At 35.7% G+C, this 20,121-nt stretch overlaps 1 protein-coding gene across 4 annotated transcripts in view; it reads right to left on the bottom strand.

Annotated features, from left to right (window-relative positions):
• The window catches only part of Tbc1d5 (TBC1 domain family, member 5), a 554,846-nt gene that overhangs the window by 62,729 nt on the left and 471,996 nt on the right, over positions 1-20,121 (bottom strand). For 3 of the 4 annotated variants that reach the window (XM_013515658.1, XM_013515660.1, XM_013515659.1), the window contains 3 exons: positions 17,216-17,517; positions 13,041-13,106; positions 2,316-2,479 (listed from right to left, as the gene is read on the bottom strand). In XM_013515658.1, the coding sequence (XP_013371112.1) occupies positions 2,316-2,479; positions 13,041-13,106; positions 17,216-17,517 (532 nt within the window). The remainder of the gene's footprint in view (positions 1-2,315; positions 2,480-13,040; positions 13,107-17,215; positions 17,518-20,121) is intronic. The other variant, XM_005387456.2, reaches the window with a different exon arrangement.

A 20,121-nucleotide genomic window follows, 5' to 3' on the forward strand; every position in this document is an offset into this window, starting at 1 on the left:
TCCTTTTCTTCACTCTCTGAATGAGTGAGTCAGCTGTCAATATCTGTGGGTTATTGGTGGATTCAACCAACTGCCACTTAAACGATGTGTGTATTGAACATGTATAAACTCTTTTCTTGACATTACTGTCTAAACAATAAAGTATAATTATTTACATAGTATTTTTTTATTAGTCATTAAAAGTAATCTAGGGCTGGGGATGTAGATCAGTGGTAGAGTGCTTGCCTAGCATGCACAAGGCCCTCAGTTCAATCTCCAGTACTACCCAAAAGAAAAAAAAAGTAATTTAGAGATGAGTTAAAGAATATAGAAAGATGTGAATATTTGTATTATATGCAAATATGGCATTTTCTAGAGGAACTTGAGCTCCATAGATATTAGTGTTAGTGGAGAGATCCTCGAACCAATCCCCCCATGAATACTGAGAGATGACTGTATATAATTTTATTTAAGTTTTCTTGACATATACTGTCTTTCATTACCATATACTCACCACACGTTCTGAGTAGTCTTGCCTGTACAAAAGTGTGTGAATTGTGGCGCTAAGTGGAACTTCTGGCTTTTTCTGGGGCTTGTTAATGGTTGGGTCCATTGTCAGATGATTTAGCTGTTTCCTTGGAGAACCATTAAGGTCAGTATGTTTGTGGGGGTATACATACTGGTACTCTGAGAAGCAAGTAGATGAGCTTGGCAAGGGAATCCTCATATTTAGTATTTCAATATATTCATCACCCCTCGTCTAGTAGGGAAGTCCCAGAGTAGTATATTCCTGATGTCTCTCGGTCCACAGACATTGTTTTACACTTTTCTAAAAATTAAACTTCTAGTCTTCTGCTAAAGTGGAAAAAATAATTTAATTCTTGGGGAAAAAAAAAACTTTGGACAAATTTTCCTATCTTCAGGTATATCTTCATCCTCATTCTCAATTCCCAAGCTTCTGCAGTATTTTACAATGCAAATCAAGTTGCTTATTGGCTTTTACCTACTGCTAACTTAGGGTTCAGACTTCTGATATTGCTTAGTTACAGATGCAATCTTATTTCCAATTAATTACATCTGTTACTGTTGTCTTCTCTTATATTTTCTTATTCTTTGAGGGTTTAACTATCCTTAGTTTCCTTGCCATGGAGTTTTATGAAGGAAGAGAGCTAAATGTTTGCAGTAAAGGTGCCATCTTTAAAGTTCTATTCTGCTCTTGTATAAATTATAGAATCACACAGTTCCTACACAGTGAGAGGGACCCTAGAAGCATGTAGTGAGTGCTTCCCTTCCAGAGAGTGAAGTACCCTCACATGCTACATAATGGTGCTTTATTCAAAGACAGACCACATATGTAACAATTGTCTCATAAGTTTGTATCACCTAGTGATGTTGCAGCTATTTGAGTTTGTGTAAGTTCACTCAGTGGGGTTCACACAACAAAATGACTGAAGAATGCACTTCTCAGAGCACATCCCCATCATTAGACAATGTGTAATTGTATATTTTTCAATTTGCAGATGAGGTGGTTAAAACAGCAGGAAGCTGACAGTCTTGAGAATATCCAAAGTCATACAGACAGATATCACGGTATTACTTATTCTGAACACCTTAAATACTTCTCATTTGAAGGTTATATAGTTGTTTTCTACTTTAGTTCCATTTCAACTCTAGCTAGATTTTGTATTACCTCTATATTTATCGTTTTTTTGGGAGGCGAATTAGTAATTCATATTTAAACTTGTATTAGAAAATTAGGTGTTAAATTAGACAATGTTAAATGTGAAGTTCTTATGACACTGGTTTACAAAAATTTTAGACAATGATGATTTCAAAGTAATTGATTTCTTTAGATGTTCTTTTGAGAAATATTTACTTTACAAAGGATTTTATGGTGCAACTATCAACACACCATACCATAAATATAGCTTACATATCTTTTATAAAGGAAATGGTAAAATCATTATTTTTAAGTTTTAAGAAATACTTAAAATGGAAAAATCAGCTCAGTTCATTTTAAGGGTTATAATTACTCATTTGTATGTTATTAGAAATTTCTAGAAAAAAATCACAGGGCTTTACCAAAAGGAAGAGGGACAAAGGATTGGGATTTGGAAAGATTCAATTTAATTTAAATTAATGCTATTTTTTTCTATTCAATACAGGTCATAGCCTTAACAGTAAATTTTAATTATCAAATTCACACACTATTGATAAAATACTTTGTTTTAGCCCATAAAAGTTTCAGGAGCTTTAAAACACTTTAGGTGCTTTCGTAAACGCAGCACTCTAGAGAAAAATGAACGATAAAAAATAAACTGTCTTTAAATACTTACAGATTCTTTTCGGCCCATAGTTTTGCTGTGTGAGCGGGAACGTGAGATGTTGCTAAAAAAAGAATCTTTTTTAGTAGCAGATGAAGGTGGAGAGCCTGTAAATTCTCTTCCCCCAGGCAAACTTTCAATGCTTGGAGATGAACTGATGTTTTTAGAACTCTGTCCTATAAGAAAAATTAAGTAGCAGTTAAAACTGAGGCTTTCATTAAGCTACTGAATCTACTATTTTAATACTGCAAACATGTACTTAGAAAAACAGAATGTAAACAAAAATATTAGAGAAAATGAATGTTGACCAATTATGGCATGGCTTTATTCACACTATCAACATACAGATGCTGCTGTGTTAAACTGTAACAAAACGTGCTGTTTTTAATGAGATGTCTTTTTTTTTAGGGCTTCTTTTTTAGTGTCCTGTTTAAGAAGGCATTTCTGACCCTAAGATGAATACTGGGATATAACTTAGGTATTTGCTGTAAACCTAAGTTTTTCATTTTCTCCTTTCATGAATTTTTTCACTGCTTCTCTGCTTAAGCCACTGGCTTTACCTGCCTTTGGAGGTGATGCAAGGTTAAAACAATAGGAACGTTTACTCAAGTTTGACTTTAAAATTAGTTCTAAAACACACAGAATGTAAGAGAAACCTAAGAAGCCAAAGCACTTTGATTCACAAGAACGTAACATTTTCACAAAACGAAAAAAATTCCGTCATTTTAAAAGTTTATATAACTGAATTTATCTGTCCCTTTCAGATTTAGATTACCTATAAAACTTGATAGCAGTGATTTCTAAAAGGCATTGCTTTTGCAGGTCTCATTAAAGTTAAAGGTGTGAGTAAGGTTAAAGAGAATTATCTGGGTTATCATCGTTGGCCAGTCTCATCACTTAAGTCCCGATGGTGGAAGAGGAAGGCAGAATGGTGACTCAGGAGAACAGAATGGTGACTCAGGAAGAAAAGGAGGCAGTTAAGCAGGAGAGGGACTTGACCTGGCACCGCTTGCTTTGCAAATGGAAAAAAGGGTCATGAGCCAACAAATCCTCTGGAAGCTGAGACGTATCCTCAGTAAATAGCCAGTAAGAAAACAGGGACCTTGATCCTATACTTACAGGAAAAAGAATTCTGTCACGGTTGCAAAAAAAGCAATGAATCTCCTCCATAGCCTCTGGACACCTGGGTGTTAGTCTGGTGAGACCTATATCAGAATTGTGAGCTACGTAACCTTTAAATAGTAAATTTGGGTTGTTAAGCCACTAAATTTGTGGTAACTTTTTGGCAGTAACAGAAAACTCTGTCCAGGTTTCCAGCTTATAAAGTTGTATACAGTAGTCTCTTATAATTTTTGAAAACTCACCCTTCTTCTGCATCTTTACTTGTATTATATTTCTTACTTTGTACATGTTAGCAATTTTTTTCTTGTTCTTGATCAGGCTTACAGAATATGAGGTTATTTCATTGTTTGAGGAAGTGTATTTTGGTTTTAATATGTTGTTAAGCTCTTCTTTTATCCTTACGCATCCCTTTCCTTTTTTTAGGTATATTTCGATGTTTGCTTCCTACCTTCTTGAATTGTGTACTTTAGATAGCTTACGGTCTTTCTTATTTTTTAGTAATTGTACTTCCTCTGAATATAGTTTTATCTCAATTTTTCAGGGTGTTGGTATTTGGAAATTTTTAAAGATAGTATTCCCTAAAACGTTTGAATTTTGGTTTTTGATTTCACTGTTGATACAAGAATTATTTAATAAGTGATTTTATATTTATGAAATGGTAGAATGTGCATATGAAATGCTGCAGAGTGGGATGGAAGCAGTAGACTTGAATTCTTACATGATTCCACATATTTCATCCTCCCATTGGAATGTTAATTTGCTTGAAAATAAGATTATAGCTCAAAATACTTTTCCACACAAATGTGAAAATAAACACAATGTATCCAGGTCCTCAGTTTTATCATCAATAAGAAATTTAATGATGATTCTATATTTTTAGGGTCTTGCTCTGCATTTCAGGCTGGCCTTGAACTCATTTTGTAGCACAGGCTGGCCTCAAACTCCCAGCACTGAGTGCTGGGATTACAGCCATGTGCCACCATGTATGGTAATGATGACGATCTTATAAACAAAGTTGGTTTTTTTTTTGGTCCTTTTTGGAAGAAGGAGCTTCCTCCTCACCTATTAAGTTTTGAAAGTTTTCTGTGAAATTCTTAGGGATGGGTCTTTTTTATGTTCAGTCTGCATAATCTCCAGGCCAATGCATTTCTTTAGCTCTGGGAAATTTTATTACTTCTTTGATTGTTCAGACTCCCAATATTTGTCACTATACTTTAAATTCTGAATTAATCTAAAATTGCAGGTAGAATCATTTAAATTTTAGTATAACCTTGGAAAAATTCTGAATTTGGGGAACTACTGTAACTTTTATTTCAGTTTTTTTCTGAAGTAAAAAGTTGTTAGTGGTTATATCTATCAAATTTTATAAAAGTTTAGTTACCTGGGTTATTTTCTGAAATAAGGCAAGGGATGTGTATTATATATTCATGTATATCTACTACATTTGTATGAAATGTGTAATATGTAAGTAAAATTCCATTATAATCTGTTAGGAAAATTTTCTATTTAAAGAAATTACAACATTATCCAAGAAAATATTTAAAAAGTTATCCTATTTAAAAAGTTATCCTATATATTTAAAAAGTTACATTATTAAAGTACAATAAAACCAGGAAACCTTTTATTTAATTTTAGATTTTAAAGGTACAGTAGCTAGATATTATTCAATTTTTCTCCTATTTTCCTGTATACACATTCCCCTAGTTTGCCTAACCAAAGAGGAAATCAGACTACATTATATATAGTATACCTACACTAGGTGTATCTCTAGGCCTTTGCATGTATTATTTCGTCTAATTCTAATGACTTTGTGAGGTGGTTACATGTGAGAAAATTGAGGGTGAGAGAATTTAATTCATCTATCCAAGGACATAGAGTTACACATACAGACAGCGGCATCGAAAACTCTGATTTGTCCAAACTTAAAGGCTACGCCTCTACATACAACTACATTTCTGAATCCTGGAGAGTGACCCAAAAAAAACAAGCAAACCAACCAACCAACCAACTAAAAAACAAACAAACAAACAAACAAAAAAACAAAAAACCCCCACCACCCTGATAATTCAGAGTGGGGTTAGGAGTGGAAGAACTAACCATTCTATTCAATATTTAGGACTGAGATGTTTTTGTTGTTGTTTTTCAGCAATAGAAAATAGTCAGGCCTCCTTCTTGTAATCAGTTACAAAGGCTCATATTACTAAGGGCAGGGACGATGGTCAGTACTAGCTTCACTTGTTGGGAAAAGGGCCCATGGCAGCATGCTGTGGGATACAAGAAAGGTCTGCTTGAGTCCAGCCTAGAGTGTCTGAGGAAGGGTGTACCTGTAGTGCTGCTCGATAACATACCATGTGAGTCACATGTGGTTTTGTATTGGCTAGCAGCCCCATTTAAGAAGATGAAATTAATTTTAATACTTTATTTAACCCCATACATCTAAACTATTATTCCAATGGACAATAAAAATTTTTTGACATATTTTACTTTCATTTTGTCACACTAACTCTTCAAATTCAGTGTGTATTTTACATCTGTGGTATATATTTCAAGTGCTCAACAGCCGCATGTAGTTAGGGAATATCATAATGAACAGTGTAAGTATAAACAAACCAACAGTCTACACTTCCAAACATGTTTCAGAACATGAACGTTATTATATTTTGTAACTATTATAACAAAATAAGGGGAGAAATCTTTAGAGGGCCTGCTTTAATAAATTATCAATTATTTACTGTGTGAGAATATGCACATACTCCACACAAGTTTGAAATCAGTTTGTTCCTTTGAGGAGCAATAACTTCCTTGGGTTTCTTTTGCAGCTACTATTGTGTTTTATTTCTTTTTTAGTAATAATACTAAGGTCAGTTCTTAATTTATCTTTGAGTTATCAACTTTCAAAGTAGTTGCAGTATTAGTGAAGATCTTGCCCTGCATCTCATATAAAAATTCTACAAAATGTTTGGTCTCAATTGCAGAAATTTTTTGTGTTCTTTGGGAATAAAAGAGTAGACCTGAGGAAAACAGAGTCACTGGAACAACACGGTCCCAAAGGGAAGATGGAGTATTTCCTCTGGAGAACTTTTAAGAAGCCCAGGTACCCGTACTCTTGGCTTGAGACAGAAGAATGCACTATCAGCCTTCCCTGCCTGTTTTATGTCTAGCATACACAGCATAAGGTCAGATGTGTATGGTACACTGGGGTAAAGGGATGAGGCTTCATTCATGCTTTACCTGACAGCTCCTAAACTGAGAGGTAGGTATTCTTAACAAGCTTGTAATCTGTGTGTGTGCACACACGTGGTGCAAGGATTGAACCTACGTCCCTAGTCCAACACTATTTCTTCCATTCCCTAGGTCCTAACCTTGAGCATACTCACCAATAAACTTTTCAACTCATAGATCTGTGTTTTACAGTTTGGTTCTCAGGATTTCTGACCCAAGACAAATCTTTAAAATTATTTTATACTGTAAAGTATTCTGAAATATACTAATTATGGGTCATTTGTAAACCACCTCAGTTGTGGATGTTATTTTTAATGCTTGTTAAAATTAATTTGATTGGTACTCTTTTGATATATGTAATAATCAAATTCATAGGGAATTTGTACTTGTGCATAATGTATCTTGAGTCTTCTTTCTTGCCTATGCATGTAGTTTTTCGTTCATAACCAACCACCAGGGAAAAAGCCCCATGTACAGACTTTATGAGATGCCTGTACAAGGCTCTGCTGAGCACTGGGACAGGCACAAGACCACAGGAGAAGCTCTTAGGAAGCTCTCAAATTAATTTCACAAGGGGAATACAGACTTGCACACATACCATCCTATAACCCAAGATGATAAAAAAAACCAAACAGAAAGGTACAAACAATGTGTTTTAGGAGCACAAAAAGGGAGCATCCAATCTTGCCTGAGATAATGAGAGAAGTGAGTAAAACCTTAAAACCTAAGGAGAGGGTGGTGGCAGTGGTGGCTCAGGAAGGGTCACTTCTGGCAGATAGTATAATATTTACAAAGGCATTTTGATTACTGGGAATATCTAGCTCAACCAGAGCCTCATTAAAATGTTTAGTGCTCCCTGCCATCAACATGTAATTCAAACTAACACAAACACCAAATTATAAAATATGATTAACTTCAAAAGAATGCCAGAATGCTTTTTACTCGTTTGATATTTCACTGGTGTGTGTGTGTGTGTGTGTGTGCGCGCGGGCGCGCATAAGCAGGGGACCAAATATCAAATTCTCTCCATGGGGTGCTAGTATATTAAACATGAGCTTAGTTTACCCCCTAGGTACCCAGTCTTGGGGAAGGAAGGTGAGGGATAATGAGGCTGCAAAAAACAGGGTCAGCCAGTAAAAAAGGAGCTCCTCTCATGTTAAGGGGTCTGCCCTTCATCTTGATAACAGATGATAGGAGTTACAGATTTTGAGCAGGGAAGTAACCTGAGAATTATGAGGGCTTGATTAATTGACATCTGTTGCACAGGCTCAGGCCGAAGTTACAAAGGCTTCACTACAGCTATTGCAGCAGGTCTGAGATGTTTATAAAGGAGAAGCTTGAGCTCAGTTAATATCTAGTCCTGTAGCCTTGAAAAAGTCACTTACTGTCCATATGCTTCAGTTCTCACCTACAAGTCTCTGTGTTCCGAGCAAATAACGTAAGGGGTCTAGTGTATGTTAGGAGACACAAAACATTTCGAGTGGAAGGCACAGCTTCCAGATTTGGAGCAGGCAGTTTAATATGCTATTTTTTGGCTTAGAGACTTACAGGTCCTCTCCTGGTAGGATTCTTCTCTGACTCTTGGTGGGACCTTTCCTGATCTGAATGGCTGCACTTGGCCATGATCTCCCACAGACTTCGGGTAACCAGCTCCAGGCATAAAACTACCATATATACTTCACGTACCTATCGGACATAAACCCTGAAATCCAGGCTATATTCTGCTTACTAACTCACGTGCCCTGGTGTGGGCTGTGTCTGTACAGCACAGGTGTTTTCCATCTAACTCGCACAAACGTACTATTTGGATCGGACACAGCTACATATAACTATAATGTATTCTTCCTTTATTCTCTTGAGTCAGATGTGCTCCTTGTCAGTGGGGGTTTTTGTAAAGAGACTGAGCTGATTGAATGTGTCTCTTGGCCATCAGTGAAGAGTCCTGACTGCAAATGGCTGAGATTGAAGGAAGAAGGAAGGGGAAATAATATACATTAATTTCTTCAAATGTCCCATGAATAATTATTTAGGGCTTTTTTCTCATAAAAACTCAATGAGAAGTCTGAACAGTGTATTCCTAAGCACACAGGTAGAATGCCAGTACACCTGAAACCTCTGGAGAGATTTGAACACTGGACCTCCCAAAAGCAAAATATTCAAGAGGCTAGGAAGGCTAAGGGGCCTTAGTGGGGAGCCACAACCCAGAGGAACAGAAAGGAAAAGCCTGCAAATCCCAATGCTGTGGCCATAGCAGTACAACTTCACTTGATTTCTTACAGTGGCCAGGGACAATAGGAGCATCTGTGCCTTAGTAAGTAACCATCTGTTGCTTTATCTACTGGGGTGACAGAGAGTAAGAACGATGATGTCTATTCCTTAAAGACATATATGCTGGTGTCACAGAGTGACTGGAAGCAGGTTGTACTTAAAGACTCCAGAATATACTTCCTTTAGCCTGGTTACAGAAGTCAAGCACAGTTAGATTGAGTACTTGCGTGGAAACATGTTTTTAAGCTATCAAAATAGGAAAAGATAGAGATGTAAAAATAGCTACAATTTATTTTCTAGCTAATTCACGCGTCACAAAATTCATTCTATATACATAACACATTCCTTTGCCTTAGAGACATTATAATGAACATAAGGTAACTATTTGTTCTGCTTCTGGACCACCACTTCTTAACAACAACCTGAGTGGGTAAAACAGGGTCATCCATAGGAGTATCTGGTTTTGAAGACTCTTTCCTTACTCGTGTGAGTAGGAGCTATGAAGTGTGATCCAAAAATAAGGTGAATGTTAAATTTAAAAAATTACACAGTAAAAGATAGATTGTGACCCCTCCACTCCTCCTTGCTTTGAATACACCTATCCCATCAATTTTGCCACTTTCTGAAGCAGTTATGGAACATCTCTTCCTTGTTTTTAGTTGTAGTGCCCTGGCTGTTTCTATGTCTTGCATTAATTAAGAACATTCATCTTTTATGGTCATTTTGACTTTGAGGAACAGACAGAAGTCCCATGGTGTTAGATCTGGTGAAAAAGGCAGATAAGGTCACACAGTAATATTTTTATGAATCTGCCTTTTCTGTGGATGGCACTGGGAACAAGGATCTGCTACATTTGATTGCATTTCATAAAGGCACTCGTGAAAGAGGACATCCAGAATTGCTTTCAGAAAGTGGCAAGAATGATGGGGATAAGTGTGCTCAAAATGACAGGGAGTATTTTGGGGCAGTTTAATGGTGATGTGTCTTTCACTGCCATAGTTTTTTAAAAATGCATCACATATTTTGATCATATCCAGTATCTTTTTAAAAATTGTCTTCATTGTGTCCTGTTAATCGATTTGACCTCCATTTCCTTGGCCTACCAATTTTCTGCTTGTCATCTGCAATGGTATATTTTGTTACACTTTCTTCTTAAAGGTCTGGAGAGGAAGTCATATCCAGATAAGTAAGCTCTTACTAAATTGTTGTTATCTCTCATGTTATTCTCAATGTAAAATGTATTTTTTTTCTAAAAGGAATTATAAGAAACTTAATCATGGTTGTCCTTGTGGAAATGAGATGGCAGAAAAAGTGGAAGGAGAAAATGGAGGGCTTTCTCCCTTTTTCATTTAGTATTTTTAATTAAATTCAGATTGTTAAATGTTATACGTTTTAGCTACACTTTCACAATGTCAACAGTAGTTAACTGGGCAGGGAGAGTGACTTTCCTGTTTTATATATTAAGAAAAACCTGACAACTGTTATAATGATATTTTTATGTGTGTGTACATGTGTATTCATACCCACAAGGTAACATATGAAAAACCATACATTTTAAAGATGTTTATAGTAAGTACTTAAGAAACAAAAACTAATTTTTTTTTCTTTTTTGAGATAGGATCTCACTGTGTAGTTCAGGTGGGCCTTGAACTCACTATATAGCGGAGGCTGGCCTCAAACTTGGGGCAATCCTCCTGCCTCAACCTCCCAAATGCTAGGATTACATGTGTGAAGCACCACACCTGGCACAAACTAATTTTAAAGAAACCCATGAAGTTAAATCTTCAAAATTCAAACTCTGTAGCACTTTTTAGGTAACTGTAACCTACTCTACAGACATAAAATAGGACTTTTTGATACTTTTCTAAAAATTACTTATTGATCTAAATTGTGAAATTACACTTTACATTCAGTTTTTTTCTTTTCTTGAAAAAATTAAAATCCACATAACTACAGTAGGTTAAACAAAGATACAGGTATAAAAGCTCATTAACAAAAATTATACAGAGGGGCTGGGGATTTAGCACAGCGGCAAAGCGCCTGCCTGGCAAGTGCAAGGTCATGAGTTCGGTTCCCAGTAAAGGAGAAAAAACAAACAAACAAAAAAAATTATACATGATCAAAGAACTGTGCTGGGGTGTAGCTCAGTGGTGAAGCACTTGCCCAGGGTGTGTGAGGTCCTAGCACTGGAATAAAAATAAACAAAGAGGGCTGGGGATATAGCTCTGTGGCATAAGCACATGCCTGGCAAGCCTGAGGTCAGGAGTTTGATTCCCAGTATCAAAAAAAATCAAAGAATTACTGAAATTATTATTATTTATTTTATTAATTTGAAAAAGGGCACTTGGACAAGTCTAAATAATAGTAATTGGTTTGGCATGCCTGATGAAATTCTCCAACCTTTAACATTATGGATCCTATTCAGCACAGAGATAGAAAATTTTTTGTTGCCAATATTTTGATTTACTTCTACTTGCTTTCTGCACTCTTCAGGAAATGCTGAGGAAAACACGAAGGTGACAAATCAGGGTAGGTATTTTCTCACTGTCATTTAGCACTCAATAAATAGTTGCTGAATGAATGTATGAGATAATTCTACTTATATAACACAAATTATCTGAATGAAATGATATAACCTCCTTCTTCAAAGTTCAAGTAACATTTTTCAAATGGCTCTTGTCTGTGGAAAAGAAGTGGACTGAGCAACAGCACGGAAGTCAGAATGAGCAAACCAGCCCTCGGCTTTCTTTTCCTATAGGTACACATTAGCTCCATAGTCCCTGTCTTGCAAAGAAGCAGAAGTTGGGATAACAACACACTTGTTAAAAAGTTGTCTATGGGGCTTGTAATTTAATTTCAGGGAACAAATTTAACTCCTGTGAATTTTCTTCACATTGTATGATCCACGTAAATTGACAAAGCTAAAGCGAAATCATACGGAGATAACCTATCTTTCCTATTGTTCATGCTACTTCAACCCTATACTATACAGAGTGGACAGTTCTTCATGGAATTCCTGAGCTGGGAAGCCCTTAAAGTTCATTTGGTTCAACTACCAGAATACAGCCAGTTCAATTACCAGAATATTCACTACCTGTGAATCATAGAATTAAACATAAAAGCGAGAACACACTGTTCTACTGCCATCAATTATCTGTTAATCATAACCCATTCTTTTCTGTTACCTTACTTTGAAAAGCATTAATATTTGAAGACATACCATCATCAGAACCATATTTTAATACAACTGGCATGGCTATAGCATGTGGATATTTTAAAGTCAGGAAAACATGGTATGAATTTAGTTAACAGACTGTGTTATCATTTTAGTTTGAATTTGAATGGAAGATTCTTTAAGTTACTGAAGGGTTCCATTTAGCAAGGAATCCTCTCTGCCATATTTCATCTAAAAGATTGCAGGTTGAAAGATTAATGCAGCAAATTAAAATATTTGTATTTTAAAAATTCCACAGGAAGTGCTGAAAATGTAGTACCACTTTTTTGTATCTCTTAAACTATTTTTTCCACATTTTGGGAAAATGCATATATGAAATATTTCTTTACTTTTAAAACATAGCAAATTTCTGACATAGAGACTTGCCAAATAATATTTTAATTGTGTTAATGTAAATGTTAATGTACTTTAAAATGTGAATCAAGTTGTAATTCTTTTTGGTAAAATATCAGTACATCAGACAAATCACAGCATATAAATTGTTTAACCTCAGAATTTGTCAAATGCTGTTACAGAGAACCTTTGCAATAATAAGAACACCTTGGTGTCAGCTACCTTACAAAGGATAATGTTAAAATAACTACAAAATTTATGGTGAATCACATTTCGTAAGAAAAGAGGCTTGCGCACACTACATAGAAAACCCTTATCACCAAGGCACAACAGTGCCACTCAGTGGCTGAACAATGGTAGTGGGCTGATAAACACTGAATGGAGTGTGGGCAACGGGAAAAGCAGACCAGGCAACGGTAACATTATAGCGGATTCTGGAGGGAGGGAAGGAAGGAGCAGGAGAGAGAGAGACAGAGGAACAGATAGAGACAAAGAGACAGAGAGACTATGCGAGAGACTGGGGGGGTAGGCAGGCTATGTTGCTATGGTAACTGTACCTTGGAGGTCAGTTAGAGTCTGGGCAGGAACAGAGACCTGAGCACCGCTTCCTGTAACTACATCTCCTGGATTTCATAAGAAAAAATAACGAGATTTTATAAGAAGGAAACAACCAACTTTACTTCTATTTCATACTGAATGTAATACTTTTACCAAATTACTAAAAATATAGTACAAAGAAAATGTAACATAAGATTAGAAAAATATAAATATTTTAAAAGGAAACAATGTTTCAAAGAGTATTTCCTAAGAATTCTGTTTGTTTTTCCTACAGAAAAAGCAAACAAGTTTCTACTAGACTAGAGTACAGAAAACTTTAGCAGCCAAAAGATTTTGCTGAGCAGATTTCATGGTGCTACAAATATTGGTGTGATTTTATATACTTTCTTTTTAAAAAAATTTTTAAACCCCAAAATAAGTTATATATTCTTTACTAACAGGCACTTCTGAAATTAATTTGTTATATTAGACATACTGATTTTTAACAAAATTTGGTAGCAACTTTTTCAGTGGTAGGGCCTAAAGAAGTTCTAGTTTCATAGTACATTATGAAAACATTTCAAAAGTTACCACATGTACTTACAGATGTTAATATATGAAAAAAAGCTGTGAACTACATCCCCTTAACTAGATACTATAGTTGCGATTTCATTTATAAATGGAACCTGTAGGGGCTGGGGATTTAGCTCAGCGGCAAAGCGCCTGCCTGGCAAGCGCAAGGTCGTGAGTTCGGTTCCCAGTACCAGAGAAAAACCAAAAAAAAAAAAAAAAAAAAAAAAAATGGAACCTGTAGTAAATGCTTAAGGTAGTGTAAAATAAAAAAAAAAATTAAAAATGAGACAAAGTAAACAGAAATAAAAAAGCATTTTAAGAACTCAGGAAAGACAAGAAAAGGAGCACAGCAGGAAGTCCATGAGGAATTCCAGGTGTTTTAACAAGGTTCTCTGATTTCCTTCCTGAATGACAAAGTTCCACAATGAGCATAGTCACTGTCAACAGAATAACCTCTGGCTAGAGTATCTAAAGGCCTACCCTATTTTGAGATTAACAAACCTTTTACAAAGGCACCATATTTTCCATGGAAGATAAAATTAACAGAATTACTTCTCCTTTAGCTTTTATATAATATATACAGTAGTAAAAAGATCAAATTTTGAATTAAATAATGTGCCTTCAGTGTCCTGACCATTTGCTACAATTATGATTTAAGCATCACCAACTCATATGGACATTATTAGGTTGTAATTATATCACCCCCATTGATTAACAGAACATATGCCTGCATTCTCCTACAATGGAAAGAAAATTTATAAACAGTAACATTCCAAACAACTGATAAACAGCCTCCCACAGAAAGGGTCAGGTCCTGAATGTTAACTCTAAATTCACTGATAAATAGTGGGTCTTTCTGTATACTTTCAGGAAGTTCTATACCTGCTATCCATTTTACTCTTGGTCATCTACTAACATATATGTAGATACTGCTTTTTGATTCTAGGTTATTTACTAGCATACATGTAGAGACTAAAACTCATTTTAATGTAAATTTCACCAAAAAATTATGGAGAACATCTGTGTTGCTTGTTTTCTTCATTATGCCAACACCAACACACACGTAAGCTACACAGTGCACTTCAACCAATACACACATGAATCTGGGTTACAAACAGAACTCTCCTCTTTATAAGAACAAATATTATATATTTTCCTCTTCACAAACAATCATTTCTCAAAACAACTTTCAAATTTTCAAAGAGAGTACACTGAAAAGGCTAATATATAGCCTCTCCACAAAGGCCCTAAGTAGATGACTAGGCTGTTAGCAATCATAGGCCGACACAACCTGTCAGGCTGTTGTGTTCAATGCTCTCAGGTGACATGCTTGCTGATTTGACAGTGAATCAGCACAACAGAGTACTTCTGGGAAATACCAGCACAAAGAACCAATACTGGAGAAATGTTTTTCATTTTAGAGTTCATTATATATATTTCACAAGAAGAACCAAAGATTTTTTTTGAGCCGGGAGGCTCCATTGGAATCAGTCCAAGCACCTCATTTTCTGGTGAGGAAGTGGGGGCAGACAGTTTCTACTGTTGCTCAGGGCTCATCAGTGGGTGAAGGGACGAAGAGCATCAAACACACTCTTCTACCTCTGTAAACTGTTTGCCCTTTATTTCTTCAAGCCATTATGTGGCGAGGAGCATTAGCAGGCATAATTTATCTTCATTATAAAGAAAGGTAGAGCAGCTCTTTTGGTAAACTGACACAAGAAGAGTGTGCCAGAAATAAAAATATATGAGTTGCAAAACAAGACTAATTTCTTTCAGGACAGGGATCACTTACAAAATGCCCCAGTGATACTTGTGTTCCAAATACTTTGCTTAAGTGCTCTGTTGACTCTTTTTAACTGAGGACTTAGTTTTCATCAATTGTTCATCTCCATATTCTTCCTTTCTCACTTACTGTGATATTAATATTTGACATTTCCATAGAGACACAACTTTATATTTCTATAGTCATTTGGCTTTGTTCCTCAGAAAATTTAAGCTACAGCATTAAGAGATTCTGACTCATTTGCCTGCCATCAGTTAAATTATGACTGACTAAAGCTTGTTATCCAAGCAATATTGAAATCATATTTGTTTGGAATAATAAAACAGTGTAATTAAGAAATATATAAAATAACATTCATTTCCACTTTGGAAGTGGGCATGTCTCCTGGCATTAAAGTACATTTACAATATGTTAATAAACTGAAATCTCTTTTTCTTTAAATCATGAAAAAAAATTTCTGAAGGAGATATTCTCATGTATGGTAAGCTGAATATTCAGATAAAAGTTTAAATACTAATTATAGAAAGTCTGATATTTCATATAGACAAAGAAATATAGAAAAGACAGATGACATGTAAGCAGTAGAGGAATACAGACACACATGCAGTGCAGGTGTGTGCAAACACATTCTCATTATTGAATATTTGTTAATTTCTGTCATTGGAGAATAAAGTATTTGTTTACAAATTTAAATGCAAATATGTAAATTATTTAATAATTTCGGATGTAACCTTCTTAAACAGAGTACATGGAACTTTAAAGTCTTCTTGCTGATAATATTATTATTGTCAGTAATAAGTTCTGAATGCTGATGTAACACAGGGATTCTTTATGCCATAAAAGAGGCTTGCATCAGGGTATTTGCTCTGGGACCACTAAATGGTCCCAGACGTCTTTGCTTTCTGAAGTCTTAGCATTGCTCTTTGTATATTTTCTTCCATCATGTTACTGTCTCTTGCTTGCTTTTGTAGTATACTGAGCAGAGTTCCATCGCTAAATATAAATGCCGCTGTTTGTAGTCTGCTAGGAATAGAGAGACTTAATACATCAGGCTTCTTTCAAAATAAGAGTATGGTATAAATGTTCGAAGTAAAAGCCTGCAGAGCTGTCTTATGAGTAAGTGCCTGAAGGAGGCGAAACACTGGTAAGGCTCTAACACAGCAAAGAACTTAACCTGACTGCCAGCAGCAGAAGTGCTACCAGAAGCAGTCCCAGCAGCTGTGCCTTTACTGACCAAGTATCAGATGTGAGTAGCTACCAGGTTTCCTCTGCTCTTAAATTCTATGGTGCTAACTTCCAGTGTATGGACTCAAATACTTATTTTTTCTTATTTTTTTTTCCTCTTTGATATTCTAGTATATATTCCTTAGAGGAAAAGCAGCTGGATGATAGACCACAAGTCTAGTAGCATGCTTTCTCCAAACCACTGCAATGCACTGATAAATACTATGATGAAAAAAGCCCATGATATTATACCTTCTCAATTCAGACTTCTGAAAGACAACATTATTCTCTTGGGAGCATTATTATACAAAGTTACCAGAAAACATAAGCAACTGACCTCAAGTTCTGTAATCATACATATGAGCCACTACTGGACAAAAATGCAAGTAGAATATAAATGTTTTAAAAACTGGCTTCACAAAGAACCTCATAAAATATTTTTAAGAAGAATACAGTATCTGATATTCCATGTTTAAAAAGGATCCAATACAATAGATTTTTAAAAATTAAATTTTGCACTAATTCTATTTTGGGGAAGCTGGTTTCTCATAGGTAGCTGAGGAAATCCCAGGCCATACTGTGTGTTCTTTGGATTTATTAGTATTTTTTTCCTACCTTTGTTCAATTGCACTGGCATGCTTTCAGATTTCATCAGCCTCTGCTGCTGCTGTTGCTGCTGCTGTTGCTGCTGCTGCTGCTGCTGCTGCTGCTGCTGCTGCTGCTGCAGATGATGATGCCTTGGGCCTTCTGTGGAGGTCTTGGTGGGAATCACAGCAGAAGAAGAGCTGCTGTTGCCCCCAGGTAAAGGGCCACTCATACTGCCTGGGGCCATTGCTGGGGAAATCAACTTTCTTCCAAAATTAATCAGGCTATTAGAGACCTTATTTATATTCAGAGGAGTGCCTTTGGGGTTAGTCCTGTTAAAAACAAAAGTTAAATGGACAAACATTATTTAAATTAGAAGACCAACTATTCACGTACTCCACTGGTATATGAACATACCTTGTCTTGCTTTGTAAAAGACAGTTTAGTAGCTCAGCTAAATAAAGAAGTGAAAACTTAAAGTGACCACAGAATAATAAAATAAGATTCTTAAAAACAGAGCCTATGAAAACAATCTTACTCCTTTATATTCATTCATTATTCTTTTAACAAGTAGGGCACACCAGGGGTCAGTACAGAATTCTGTCTGGAGGATACACTTGCCCCAAACAGGCACAGTTTCTTTCTTAGAGCTTGTAGTGAAATAGAGAAAAAATGTACTCATCAAAAGTCACATAAGTAAGTATATGGTTTTTTTTTGTTTTTTTGTTTTTTTTTTTTTTTGGTTTTTCTCCGGTACCGGGAATCGAACTCACGACCTTGCGCTTGCCAGGCAGGCGCTTTGCCGCTGAGCTAAATCCCCAGCCCCTAAGTAAGTATATGTTTAAAATCTCTGATGTGAATATAAAGAAGAGGGATGGGGCTTGGAAAATCCTGGGGTGTTCAGAGAAGGGGACACCTGTGAAATAAAGGTGACAGTAGAATTTCCATAAACCTAGTAGACCAGATTTAATCTTATTTTGAAAATAAATGTTTCTGAGAACCATGAAGTAAACTTCTAGAAGTTATCTCAACTGCCTAGTGCATTAAAACTGCAAGCCACCCCAGGCCCCTACCCCAGTACTCCTTGTCCTCCTGCTCCAGTTCTGTTTATTTTTCTTGATAGCACTTTTCACTGCCTGACATACTATAGTTTTGTTACTTATTTCGTTATCATTTGTTCACCTCCTACAATCTCCATTTAAATATATGTTTCATGAGAGGAAGGATTTTTGTCTCTTCTGTTAATACTTTTACACTGCCATTGCATTGCACATCATAGCTACTTTAAAATATTTATTAAATAGTAGTTGCATCTACCTGTACTTTAAGTCTTTCTCCCTGTTACAGAAGTCCCTGCTCCTAGCTATGACTAATCTCTCCATTTGTGCTCTAAATCCCATCTCCTCTCCCATCTTGTGAGATTGCTGCTTCTTCAGCCTTCTCTCCTGCATCATCACTTTCTTCCTCTCCTCTGTACCATTACCATTGGTATACAACTATGGTGACTATGTATGGAAGTGTATCTTTTTCTCCTTCGGTCCCTCATTCCTATGCAGTTCCCACCCCATTCTTTGCTTACTCATGTTTGTCAAAGTATCTTCCCATGTTACTTTTGCTCCCTTTGGTCCACTAAGCTCTGGCTGTGGCCACTGTCATAAAACTAGTCAAAGTCACTAGTGATTTCTGCATTGCAGACCCAAAGATCTATTTGCGTTTGACTCTGTTACTCAGTGGCTATCAACTCACCCACCACTCCACTTTTTTTCTTGTTTTTTTGTATCTTTTGCCAGTACCTGTGCTATAAATCCATCTGGCACAAAGGGCACAAAGTAAATATGCTAAATGAATGATTACTTCCTTCATAATCATGCAGTATATTCAAGGGTTATTATCTTGAAGACCAATTATAATTACAAATTATTTTAGTTGTAGGAGATAGTGTAATTCCATGATAGTACCACACTTTATATTTTTACTGCCTAAATCATTAATAGAAATTTGCTCTTTTCATCAAAGTATGTAAGATTCTATTTTACTTTAGTCAATTTAAATTTTACTATCATTTTCTTCCCTCAGATCTCTGTGGCAGCACTTATACAGTAATTCTCCTTTTTACATGAGAGCTATACCCTTGGTATGACTAGGTATCAGTCTCTCAAACAGAACTGATCCATAGTTCCATAATAAAAACAAAAGAACACTGCTTCTTCCTTCCATGAAGTTTTCTCTAATGGCACTCCCTAATGCTATGGCCAAGGCATGAAAGCTTACACTGCTTTGAAGACAGGTCAATTCAAGTTTTAATCTAGAACTTGTCTTTACAAAAGAAAAATCTATTTATTTATAACTCAATGGAGTGTGAAAAAAGTTTCAAAAGGTTCCTTTTGTAGTGTTTTATCTTTAATGACCTAAGCTATTTAATGTCCTTTCAAAATTATTAACAATAATGTTTCTTAGTAGAAATAAGAAATAGAATGCTTATATACCATTCACCTTCTTAGCTGCTTTTATAAACACTACAAGTTGGCAACAGAAAAAGCTCTCAATACATGTTTACTGAAAAAAATAGAATGAAATACAAAGAATTAATAAATTCTGGATGAACTAAGCATTCACCTCTGGTATGATCTTCTACTCAGCAATGGGCATGCATTTCTTGTAATAGTGGAAAGATGAGCTATCATGATACTGAAGTTCTGTTGCATTATTGTTTTACTTGTTTGCAAGTCAAAACTCATAATTCACAAATATGAAGAAGTTATAACGCTGTTACCCTTTTTTATAAACAAGAATGTACTAGTCAAATTCCCATACTGCCAGCTGTAAAATTTATATGTTGATAAAAGTACTAAGAAACAGCTAGTGCATTATCAAGAGAATATAGCTAATGCATCTTCATTAGTACTAATAACCATGAAAAACATATAGCTCAAGCT

Source organism: Chinchilla lanigera, unplaced genomic scaffold (assembly GCF_000276665.1).
Source record: "Chinchilla lanigera isolate Chin_1 unplaced genomic scaffold, ChiLan1.0 scaffold00029, whole genome shotgun sequence".
Classification (NCBI taxonomy): domain Eukaryota; kingdom Metazoa; phylum Chordata; class Mammalia; order Rodentia; family Chinchillidae; genus Chinchilla; species Chinchilla lanigera.